The following is a 13,028-nucleotide window of genomic DNA, read 5'->3' on the forward strand; positions in this document are numbered from 1 at the left end:
TGGAACCCCTGTATTCAGTAGACGTCAAATGGCTCACTGCGAAGGCTCTCTTTTTCTTCTGACTATGGCATCTACCCGTAGGGTATCGTATTTAGGGGCGCTCTCCTGTCGCTCCCCATTTCTGATCTTTCATCCAGACAGGGCTGTTCTACAAATGCGCCCTGGCTTCCTTTCCAAGGTGGTCTCTCGTTTCCACCTTAATTAGGAAATTGTGGTTCCGGCCTTTCAATCAGCAGACCTCTCAGCAGGTGAGGCCTCTTTAGATGTGGTGCATGCTCTGAAGATCTATGTGGACCGTACTAGTTCCATCAGGAAATTGGACTCCCTCTTTGTTCTATATGGATTCCACAAGAAGGGATGGCCAGCTCACTAACAGGCTCTGGCCAGATGGCTTTGCATAACTATCTCACAGGCTTACACACAGACTGGCCTTCCTGTGTCGGCTACAGTATCTGCTCATTCTACTCGCTCTGTGTGTCCCTCGTGGGCAGCCCGCTGGGGTGTGTCCGTCGAACAACTATGCAAGGCGGCCACATGGTCTTCTGTCCACACCTTTCTTAGGTTCTATGCCTTTGATACATTTGCTTCTCAGGATGCTTCCTTTGGGTACCGGGTTCTCCTCTCAGCTCAGAAGCGTCCCCGCCCTTGAACAACTGCTTTGGGACATCCCCATTGTCTCCCTGTGGAGCCCTATGGACTCTGAAGAAGAAAAGGAGAGTTATGTTAAATCTTACCCTTGTTGTTAATGCTTCCTTTGTTCATAGGGTCCACAGGGTACACGCCCTGACGCACCTGCTTTCTATGGGTTTCTTCCCTTGGTCACTTGTTTCCTTCTCTGTGTGAGCGTTTTATTCTTCAGTGTACCAGTCTTCATTCTCTCCTACCCTGCTCCTGCCTTGGGCTTGTTAACAAACCTGAGTTGCCTCCAGGCAGTGGGTGAGGTATAGAGAGAAGGACCGGAGCATCCATGGATAGAAAAAAGTTTTGCTGTTGGTGTCCGGTCCTCTTATGGACTTCGAAGAAAGAGAGTTACCATAACTCTCCTTTTTTGGTCAGAATGGGCTATTTTTGTTATAGCGTTGCATGTATAAATGTTGGAAGGTAATTTTAGATCTATACTTACACAGAGTTGAGACTTGCAGATCTCTCGAGTTCTGTTCAATTGTGGCATGAATTCTGGCCTGTAGTCTGGGAACAGTAACCTTTGACTCAGAGAGCTGGCCCTAACCAATTTGATGTCCTAGGCAAGATTTTGGCTAGTGCCCCTTAGAAGATAATCCCACCACCAAGCTTAGGGCCCCATTTATTAATGTAACTTATTACCAGCAACATATTTAGTTTAGTATCGCAGTGATGCTAATGAAAATGCCACTGGTTTTCAGCATTACTTACCTGTCCAACGAGGTCCAGCGACTATATCTCCCTCCTCAGCGGTGTCTTCTGCTCTGTTGCTGGCAGCCTGTCGCTGCCAGTGACTGGCTTCTATGTCATGCCTGACCTCATCCATCACAGCAAGCCTGGCCTCATTATGCACCCTTTTCCTAGCACTTAGTGACAGACTCACTCTAATCTGTATCTTCTCTTCTTCAGCAAGGCCATGGAGGCAGTCGTGGCCAATTTTCCAGCTCCTGAGACTGTCGCTGCTGCTGGACTCGTTGGCCGCTGAGCGGCAGCGGATAATGGAGGCGCACCGTGAGCTGTGACTCACAACTCAACTCCGCAAAGACCCATTGACGGAGTGGCCGCGGCTAGGCATGTGCAGCATGCCCTCCTGCTGCTAATCTCACTTGTAGCCAGAATGACCTTCTAGGAGCCGGTAGTCTGCACCCGGCCAGCACCTCCACTATGCCGCAGAGCCGCAGGATGCCCTTAAGGCAGCTCTGTTTAAACCTTGTTTGCGTTCTTAAGTTTCTGAAACCATATTTGGCCGGTGTTTCCTTTCATGTATTTTAATAAAAAATCTTTTCAGAGGGACATTTATGTCTAATAACCTTTTCAGGTCTTTCTTTTAATATTGTTTTGTCTCTCATTACAATGGGACATGATGATGGCATGTGTTTTAAGGATTGATGGTGAATGCACACCTTCATACAGGAAATGTTTTCCTAAATAAGTATTTATATCACGAGAGGATTTTATAAAATGTTCCACTCCTATAAATCACTCGAACATTTTTTTTATTTTTTTAACGTACATTTAGCACTTTTGCTAAACAGGGATCATTTACTAATATTACTTTAAAATGCTAAATCTGTACTGAAAAAGTAATTCCTGAATACTTTTTTGCAGTTCAAGTTCACAAGTCAATAACACACCTTAAAATATTTTTACAATGGAAATTAAATCAAAGTTACAAATAATACACCACTGTTTAATTTCTTTTCAGAGTTTGGGCCTTTGAAACCTGGATTGCGCCCTGGGCAGTCTACCTTCAACTCTTCATCCCAAAGCTCTCCTGCTCTGTCTCCCAGACCACCACCCCCGCTTCAACCAATTCATGGAAGAACAGACTGGATATCCAAATATGGGGGGCGCAGATAGCAAAGTAAAGCACTTTTGTAATCATAGTGCCAAACATACAGTGCCTAACTTTTTTCCAAGAATCTACCTTTTTATTTATTTTCTTTCAAAGCACATTTTGTTAAAACAGATTCCTCATTAATGATCCTGGACATTGTAATGCAGGAGTCACTATGCATGCACACAATATGAGAAGATGTTAAAGAAAATGAGGAATACCAGGTTACGGTTTTAAGAGTGAGGATGCACGCCACCAATGGAGCATTTTCCTGCTGTGAGCAAGTGGATGAGAGAAGATGAGGAATTGCTTTTCTGTGATCTGGGGGTACATTGTGCAGTGCATGTTCCTCACATTGGTGCTTTTGGCACCTAAAGGTAATATGTAGTGGTGTTTTAGATGACTATGATATTCATATGGCTAATTCCACAGCCTGGCATGGATTTTCATATTATATAAAGTAAAACAGTAGTCAGACACTATGTTTTTATAATATGGGAAGTCCATTCATTGGAGACTACTTGATGGTCTGGTTAGCATTGCTAGACAATGCAGTGCCGTTCCTTCCAGTATTAAAACAACGTTAGGCACTCCACCAGCTTCCACCATTCACTCGGCAGTAAGTGTGGGTGGCGAAGAGTCACTTGGAGCACTTAGCCTGGAAAGTGTCGGCATATGTTTAAATTTTTTTGTTCAGCATGTACCCTCTATAAAGAAAAAAAAAAAAAGAAAAAACTTTATCAACTTTTTTCTTTTGATTTCTAGCAATATTACTTTGCTATCACAACATGAAGTGCTTTATTTTGAGAAATGGGTCTCTGCACATCAACTGCACTAACAGTGTGATCCAGTTTATATGGCCTTAATGGTCACCTGAGGTAACTATGTCAGGTCAAACAGAGTAGAAAGAAAATCACCTAAAGTTACTTTTTTTTTTCCTTTCATTTACTGCACTTCACTATCTATATAGCTGGTGTCTGAATGTTTTTGACATTATCTAATACATGCTGTCAATCTGTTTCGTTCTTTTTATTTTTTTTAAGACTATATTGCACAGTGCTATATTACAGAGTGGAACCTCAATTATATTTCAATGCGTCGCAGGCTCATGTATCATTTCCAAGCCTACCGTAAATAAATATATTGTTTGGTCTTCTTAAGGTGCCCATCCACTTAAAGACATGAAAACGACTGCACGATTACGACATTGTACTCATGCAGTCGTTTGTCAGTCTGTGATGAGCCTGCACTGAACGAGCAGTCGCTCAGTGCAGGCTCATCAATCATCTGGAAACATGCTGAACCTGATGATATTGTCAGGTTGTCCAGCATATTTGCCCGATGATAGATGTCTTAACGACCAGCGGGAGCGCGCATCACTGGTCGTTTTAGATATTTTTGCAACTATTTATGAACGATAACGATATTGTTCAATCGCTCAACTTAATAGTCTAGTGGATGGGCACCTCTACATACAGTATAGCTCCAACAAATGGAGGACAACTGAATTAACCAAATGGTCTTTAGTGAAGAGCTGACAATCTATCATTTTAAATGTACCTTACAAAACATTAATTGAAACAATAATACCATTGGAAGTATTCCTTTCATATGCCTTAATTCTTACAGAAGGAGAATCTCCATGAACTAATACATGGTTTTGCTATTTGTTTGCACTTTCATTTTTAGCAAGTGATGACCTGCGGTGAAATTGCAACTACTTTAAGAAAATCTTATTTGTTCTTTTTCAGACACTAAACTGTATATATTGGCTGTGTAATGTAACATTTGAAGGCGTAAGACAAAGCTGGTTTCTTAACATGATAACATGTAAAAGGACAAAAGTAGCCAGTTGCAAAATATGTACCTTGTACCTATTTATATTTTATCATCATTAGAAATCTGCAAGTACATGCATTACATAGTTCATGCGTGCCAACTTATGCGCTAAGCATTATTATTCATTATTTCTATATAGTTCTATATTAGGATTTACTTAAAAGATATGTATAGTTTTCTAGAAATAATGCTTTCTTGCCAAATATTCATTATTCCCAATATCTCAGGACACTAATGGAAGTTTTACATTTTGAATAACAAAGTATTCTTGTCTTCTCATATTAGGTTGGCTCATCTTGCTGGTCACTTCATTGTTCTTTTAATGTGTATTGAATGAGTAACAGGATACACTTTTTTTAAATTGTCCTTTTTGATTTGTGGTAACCTGGTAAAGAGCCTGTGCGGTCTCCCCACAATCGTGTTCATGGTTTCCCAATGTAGGGTATAAGACTGATGTAAATGAAAGCTGTCTGACATATTCAAATAGAAGCAGCCACTATCACAGTCAGAGAAATATCTCTAGCTCCACGCTCCATCCTGCCCCCTGATCCCCCATCCCTTTTCCTCTTCAGCGGCGCTAGGTCTGTCCCGTCTCTCACAGTGCAAGCTGTTGGACGGGCTGTGCATGCCCTGGCTTCCACGGCATGCACATTGAGGGGACTGGGCAGACCTTAGGAAATTATTATATAAGATAACTACACACACAAAATACCATCTATCAAAATGATCAAATCACCTATTAGAAATAGATGTTCCTTTCATATTTATTGGTGGCAGCAAGTGTCCAATGGTCATCTTTCTAAAAGGTTTTGGATAGTCTGTAGAGGTTTTATTTTTGTATTTGCTCTTTCACTTCCACATATTGACCAGCTATAAATACATAATCAAATGTATATGGTTTGCATTTTGTTCTAAGATCATCTAAAAGGACCAAATAGAAGTTTCTGATAATGTGGTTTGGTATAACCAACTTGTTTGTGTCTACTTATTATTTTACATTTTATTGATTAAATTGCCAATAACTGTGCAATAGATGTTAATACTTTATTTTCTCCTTTCGTCATTGTACATAATAGAATCCCTTACATTTCCTGTGCAGTCTTTATAACGGAAGTACCATAAATGATAGGCTTATTTGTATGTTGTCATTACAAATGCCCTTGTATAGTTTGCCTTCGAATTTCTAGGCAGTTACTCTGTTTTATATTGTATGTGTCACTTTCTAAAGATCATACAATAAAAGTCTTTTTTCGTAGATGTTGCACTTAGTATATTTTTGGTTTTTGTGCCAGAACTTCAGAAAAATAATGAAATATTTTGTTAATCAAAAAAAATCAGTGTCTGGGAGTCATAATAACTTTGAGCTAAAGCAGGGATGGGGAACCTCCTGCCCGGAATCATTTGGACTGGCTCTCTGAGCTTTTTTTCTGCTAGCCTCATCTGGCTAGCAGGTTGCCTAGAATGGCACTCTATAGCCAGAATCTATGCAGCAGTGCCACCTGGAGCATCCTTAGGGAGCTTCAGATGGTCACACCGCTGCCCTTACAGCTCCCCAGAGCATACTCAGGATGCTGTAATCACTGGCAATTGTGACCCACCCCTGTCTGATGTCACGGGGAGGGGGCGTGGCCTGCACAAGGCCCGCAAATAATGTTCTATATATCAAAATGGCCCTTGGCAGAAAAAAGGTTCTCCACCCCTGAGCTAAAGCCTGACACGCTGTACATTTCTCAGAGGATTTCACAGACCAGCCTGTTTCTGGATCACTAGGTCTGACTGATATTGATGGAACTTACTGTATGTCCAACTAAAGTCTTTGGTTCACAATTTTTCATCCTATGATTAACCTATTGCTCACCCGTGCTGCTGGAGTGCAGATTTGACTGGGTTAAAAGATGGATAATAAAGAACCCACTAAGTGCAATGTAATGTTTCCCCGCAATGTAAGGTGTGTGTAAAAATAACTGATTTTCTGATATTCTAGCCGCTGTATTTTTAGGTGCAGTTCCCTAGGATCAGGGTATCTACCCTACTGTATTAATACTAAAAGCTGGGTACAAATGCACATGCTGGAAGAATAGAGGATGAGCTGTAACGACAAGAGCATTTTAATGCTAGTAGCAGCTTACAATGTGTTGGATTATATCAGACCCTGTCTTTCCATATGTAAACTACACTATGGGTCGTATTCAATTAGGGGCGAAAAGTCAGTTTCTGCGGAAAAGTATCGCGAGTGACGTCATTTCGCCTTGTGAAAAGTTTCCTCCGTATTCAATTCCGCAGACTTTTCGCCGGTGCGGAAACTCAATGCAATGGGACCTGCGAAAAAGTTTCACCTATGAATAGGTGTCGAGAAAGTGCAGAATTGGGGTTTTGGGGTGCAAAGCTGCGGGAACCCCCCTGCACCCTTGGGACAGTCCCCCAAAGGTAAACTAAGTTAAAAAAAAGTATTTAGATCACCCCAAACAAGTACTTTCGTTTTGGGGGCGAAAAAGTCCAAAACTGGGGGACAAAGTTAAAAACTAGCGAAATAGACTCCAGGGGGGTCCCCAAGTATGCCTCAGGTGTTTTAAAGTTTGCAGGTGTTTGCGGCAGGTGGATTTTTTACCATTTTTAAAACTTCACTTTAGCAACTTATTAATATGCTAGCACCCATTTTCAGGTACCCCAAATTTGCTAGGACTACTTACTTTTATAAAAAAAAACAAAAACTGCTCAATGCTATTCTTCACCACTTATGCAAAGACGCTAAATAGCAACTACTGAGAGCATTTAAGTACCCCAAATACCTTCAGCATGACTATTCGGGGGTATCTAGAGTGATCCCCAATGTCAGTGCATCTTTTGGAGGGTATCAGGCTGATTTCCACAAATCTGACAGTACTTTTCGCATGTTACAGTTTCGCAGCGTCCTGTTTTCGACGATTTGTGATTGAATACGGGGAAAAGCAGGCACGCACACGATACTTTTTTGCATGCAAAACCAGCGATGTCGGTAAAGAGTACAGGACTTTTTCGCTTGGAATTGAATATGCCCCTATGTAGACAAAAGTGATTGGACACCCCCGCACAAGCCAAATGCATTCCATTGCACACGAGTTCCAAATGGCCACTAATATGGCGGTTACGACAAGAACACTTCGTAGGGAGGCCCATGCATTTGCAATTCTACCAACACAGCAAATGTTTTTCAGGACAACAATGCCACCTGTCATGTTTCCAGGGCGACACTGGACTGGTATACAGAAAATTCAGTAACCCAGATGGACTGGTCAGCTCATAGTCCAGATTTTAACCCTATTAAGAATTGGAGCGATGGGTGCGTATCACTCTACGTGTCTGTAGGTCCACCTGCACTGATTACTTATTTGCTGTTAGTGTCCAATCACTTTTGTCTACATATTGTAGTTTGAAGCAGGAGGACCAGTCCAACACTTAGCCACATGAGATTGCACCACTTTACTTCTTTAAGGGATCATTCACACATGCATTCAACCAGTTAACACAGTATTCTATTTAATTTGTTTTTGAAAAGCGCATCTCAGAAGAGGCTTGGAAATGGATCACTAATCCCTGTGGGAAGGGGCAGGGCTGTACATCGAAACATTTGGGGCAACACAAGACAGGTCTCTTAAGTTTTGATCTGTGAAGTTTAGGCATTTCCCAACACTGACCTTAAGTAGAGTGTCTTTTTTTTTTTTCCTAGATCTGTTAGAAAAAGATAGAAACAGCGCCCCTTGCTTGTCTCTGTAAACACCCTCAGCCCCCTAGTCTACGGAATACTGTGTTTTGAATGCCTTCCATGTTTAGAGCCAGTTTCCTGTTCTTATCCACATAAATGTTTTTAAGTAATGCATATTTTCTTGGCTGTCTGTTCTATTGCTGTCACATTGATGCGCGATCATGCTAATTTACTACTCATTACCTAGCTTTTATTTGTTATGCTGGGCATACACTATACAATTATCTGTCCAATCTGGCTGGTTGGAATGAAAACCTAGTAATGTAGCAAATGACAGTCGATCATATGGTTTTAAACACTGGAAAACAGACAAAAAACAATTGTTCAAATTGGTTAAATTCATGTGTATTAACTAATTTGTCTGAACAACCATTTTTCTGTTTTCCAGTGTTTGTGAGCAAATGGTTGATTGTCATTTGCTCCCTATATTTCCAGGTTTTCATTCCAACCAGACAGATATCTGACAGATAATTGTATAGTGTATGCCCAGCATAAGAAATGACCTTTGTGTTACCAGTTTGAGTTGTAGTAATACATGTGATAAGTCACCAGTACATTGCACAGATAACTGACTACTCAATGCATATTATCTGAAGTAGAGCATAGATCTACAATTCTGTCAACAATACAAATTATTTTGTTACATCTAATATATTCAGCAACATTAAGGTTGTGATTATTTTATACAAGTTCCTGTCGCCGGCTGCTGATCGTATAAATTGACACAGCTGAGTGTTTTGTAAATAGTCCTGAAAATCGATCACATTGACAATATATTGTATAAATATTAATTTCATACCTCTAATAATCATTGTCCTTAGAGCTGATTGCTATTGCAGTTTACTTACCTGTACTAGCTACCTGGATATTATGATTACGACTCCTAGTTACAAGTCTATGGGACTTGTAACTAGGAGTCACAATCATAATATCCAGGTAGCCAATGCAGGTAAGTAAACTGCAATAGCAATCAGCTCTAAGGACAATGATTATTACAGGATCACTCTGTCAGACATTAGCTAGCCACACGCTAATAAAAGAATGGTGCTGTTCTAGAACTCACTGAGCTGTGAGATCCTGAATAATAGGTTATAGGAACTGCCCATGGAGCAATAACCCCTCCACTGTAGTAAAATATAATAATTATAATGTTACACACAGTAGGAGGTAAGGAGAGATTACATATCTACTGCTGTTTATACACAGTGGAGGCAACCATTGTAAGGCCTGACAATATTTATGATAATGCAGCTTATCAATTCATTAAGAATTTTACTGGGGCCTATTCATTATACGAAAAATGGCCCATTAACCATGCAGAAATGGTAGTTTCCGCATATTTAAGTTACTGGGGCGTTCATAAGGGGTCCGAATAGGACCACCTGTTAATCCGCAAACTCCGAAAACTATCAGTTTTCTGAGTTTTCCTGCTAGAACAAGCGCCATCTTCAGATGGCACTTGTTTTCGTAGTCCCGCTCCTTCATATGGGCAGGAGTTCCAGGGATGCGGATAGAGATCAGAGTGTATACCTCCGCTGCCTTCTCACGGACTCCCTGGCGGCTTTGCGCATGCATGACCTAAGGTCACACACGTGCAAAAGCCGGGCACGGGGACAGGTAAGTCACGCGGCTACTTCTGTGGCTGCACTACTAATCGTTGGAACAGCTGCTTTTCGGAATTGCTCCGGTGTTGAGTATCCCATTCCGGATTCCTAAAGCTAGCTTTAAAGATGTCTGCTGCTCCTGCACTATGGGTCAGTGATACGTGCTCATTCTGTAGGCTAAAATGGGCCAGCCCTTATCTGTCTGCCTCTAACCTGCTTTATATTGCTGCATGTCTATCACATGGGGGTCCATGTACTAATCGTGGAACTGCCGCAATTATCTATCCATATCGCAGGGGACATTGTCATTATTCATGAAAATATCCCGCTATATACAAAGGGGAACTTGCAGGGACAGCGGTTTGGGTAACCTATTGTTGCTGGTTGCAAAGGGACCCCCATAACAGTTCAAGCTTTAGGGCCCCAAAAATGTACATTCACCACTGTAGCGGTTTGCTTTGGACAATGTCTCCACTTTCTCTCTCTCCAAGGCTTGATACACCTCCCCCTGCGACTCCTGACCAATCAGGTGGTGTATTCATTACACAATCCCCAATTGTAAAAAAAAAAAAAACTTGCCTCAACCTGCACTTGAGGTTCTCAGTGCATTTTTATGTAATCGTATATTATGTTTTATTGTAATTTAAACTAAAGTTTTAGAACACCATAATTTTTCCAGTTTTTACTCCAGTCTTCAGGGACTCATAACAGTGCACATTTTAACAGATTTTCTCAGTAAATTGAAATCTTTAGCACCACTTGTAGTTGTTTTAAAATGTGCCAGTCAGTAATGACTACACCTGTGCACCAACTAGGAGATCTGTAAAACATGCACAGTTAGCGGTCCAAGGGGGCATATGTATCAAAGCTTGATGTGAGATAAAATTGTGAAATATATATCACCAACCAATCGGCTCCAAACTATCATTTCTTAAGCACAGTCTGCAAAATGTAAGTTAGAAGCTGATTGGTGTGTGTTATATATGTCTCACAATTTTCTACTTCAGGGTCATTAGAGTCCACAGGGAAGTTACCTTGGGGTATAGGTAGGCTGGGAACCAGACCGGGCACCACACAGTTAAACTTCTGAGCCTCCCAGGATGCACCAGGCTCTCTTCCTATACCCCGCCCCCCGGCCAAGGCACCTTCAGTTTCGTTGGTGCCCGGCCGGAGTTGGGTGGTCCACACAAAGGGGGGCTGTTCACAGCCCCTGAAGATTTCTAAGAGCAGTGATGTGGACAATCCGACGGACGTCCACATCACTGCTCTGCCGCCGCGCCGTGCCTAAAGTACTGATCTGGGGATCTCGGCGGGCCTCCGGGGATTTTCTTCTAGCAGGGACCCCGGAGGATCCCTGTCTGTCGCCGGCTCTTCGGGGGACGGGTAAGTAACGGCAGACATCCGCGGTGGGCATCCTCCATTACACAGTCATTTCACCCAGGGCTGGGGGCTCTCGGGGGTGCTGGTCTGCAGGTGGATCCAGGCACTGAGTCCTGCGCTTCACCTAACCTCAAGGGACAGCGGACCGGAGCAGCAGCGGTACCGCTCTGGCGTCCCTGGGGTTAATTGCAGGCCGGGGGAGGATGCCTTCCCTGTTTAACAGCCGGCTCCTCCCCCGCTGCTGAGCGCCAGAAGCGCGCTCTGTGCTGGGCTCCTCCCTCTATCTGAGCTCCGACGGCCATTTTAACCACTCAGGAGCTACAGACAGCGGTGGAGCCAGGTCCCCTTCCTGCAAACCTCTCCCTCTGGGCAGAGAGGTGCAGGTAACAGCATGGTCCTACCAGGTCCAGTGCCTGGATAGTTGACTAGAAGTGCTGATAGACACTGTCTTTGTTGATAAGTGTATGTTATGCTAGTGCTGCTGCCTGTGTCTACGTGTCACTGTCAGCCATTTTATCTGTCCCTGTTTTTCTCTCTCAGAAAATAGACCATTACAGTGCAGGTGCTGTTTGGGGGTGGGATATAATGTGCATAGATCAAGTCTAAGTGTCACATACATTGTGTCATATTTACAGTTCATCATGTCTGGTGATGATGAACCTGTGCAGCTTGCTGCACCTGCCCTACATTCCTGCATCAGATGTAAGGCAGGCATTGGGGAGGAAGAGGCTGATAGGGGGGGCCTATGTACTACATGTACGCTCCCAAGGCCTTCTCAGGTCGCCTGCTTGCCGCAAGAGCCTCCTTGGGCGAAAAGCCTGGCCCAGGCTATGTCAATCCTGGCAGTAAGGCTATCGGTCCCACTTGTGTACCCCTCTATGAGGTTCACACAGCAGCCGATGGTACCGGGCCCTTCTCAGGGGGGTCCAGGACAGATGGTGGTGGCGCAGGGCAAGCCGTTACCTGCACCTGAGGTGTCCCCTGCCCCTAGTTGGGTGGACACTTTTTTTCCTAAGGCGGTTAACTTCCTCACGGATTCTCAGGAATCCCTGCTCAGGCCCGCGAAGAGGCCATTATCATCCCAGTCTAATTACGAGGATGATGATGTTGCATCATATGATGGGGAACTTTGCTAGATTTGTTTGATACTGAAGCTCCCACTAAGGAGACGGAGACTAAATCTTCTATATATATATATATATATATATATCCCAGGCCTTAAACGGGCAGTCCGGGAGGTTGTGGTGATTGAGGACAAGATCTCTGCTGATGAGCTTATGCATGCTTATTTCACTGATGCGGTGTTTCCTTTATCTGGTTAGTTAGTACATCCTCTAGAGGAAGCGTGGAAAGCTCCTGGTAAAAGATTTCACCTGCAAAAGCATTTGGCTTATGCCTACCCTTTTGCGGACAATTATTTTTCTAAATGGGAATCTCCTCCTCAGGTGGATTCTCATGTGACACGTCTAGTGAAGAGTGCAACCCTACCTATTCCGTCCATGTCTTCTCTAAAGGATTCTACGGACCGCAAGGTGGAGGTATGTCTGAAATCCATTTATTCTCTCGCTGGAGGGGTCGCCAGACTGCAATAGCGGTGTGCTGGGTGGCCAGGGCCATGGAAAAATGGGCCGATGCCTTGGAAGCTTCTCTATCTTCCGGGGCTACCAGTGAGCAGATCATACTAATAGGCAACCTCAGAGATTCGGCTAATTATGTAAATGAGGCAGCGTTGGATGTCCGTTTGCTTACTTCCAGGATTTCTACGGCAGCGGTGTCTGCTCGTCGTTCTTTATGGCTACATTCTTGGAGAGCAGATGCGGATTCCAAGAAGGGCCTAGAATGTCTCTCGTACAATGGACAGGTACTGTTTGGGCTGGCTCTGGACAAGATTGTGGACACGCTGGCAAAATCTGCATGCTTGCCTTCAGCTCCGTCCGCCTCGGGG

General features: G+C 43.2%; 1 protein-coding gene across 2 annotated transcripts in view; it reads left to right on the forward strand.

Annotated features, from left to right (window-relative positions):
• CILK1 (ciliogenesis associated kinase 1) overlaps positions 1 to 5,592 on the forward strand; it is a 71,577-nt gene extending 65,985 nt beyond the window's left edge. For both annotated transcript variants that reach the window (XM_088479681.1, XM_088479680.1), the window contains exon 14: positions 2,387 to 5,592. In XM_088479681.1, the coding sequence (XP_088335807.1) occupies positions 2,387 to 2,541 (155 nt within the window). In that variant the 3' untranslated portion in view covers positions 2,542 to 5,592. The remainder of the gene's footprint in view (positions 1 to 2,386) is intronic.
• Positions 5,593 to 13,028: the final 7,436 nt, after the last annotated feature.

Source organism: Taudactylus pleione, unplaced genomic scaffold (assembly GCF_031769625.1).
Source record: "Taudactylus pleione unplaced genomic scaffold, aTauple2 ptg000244l, whole genome shotgun sequence".
NCBI classification, from domain to species: domain Eukaryota; kingdom Metazoa; phylum Chordata; class Amphibia; order Anura; family Myobatrachidae; genus Taudactylus; species Taudactylus pleione.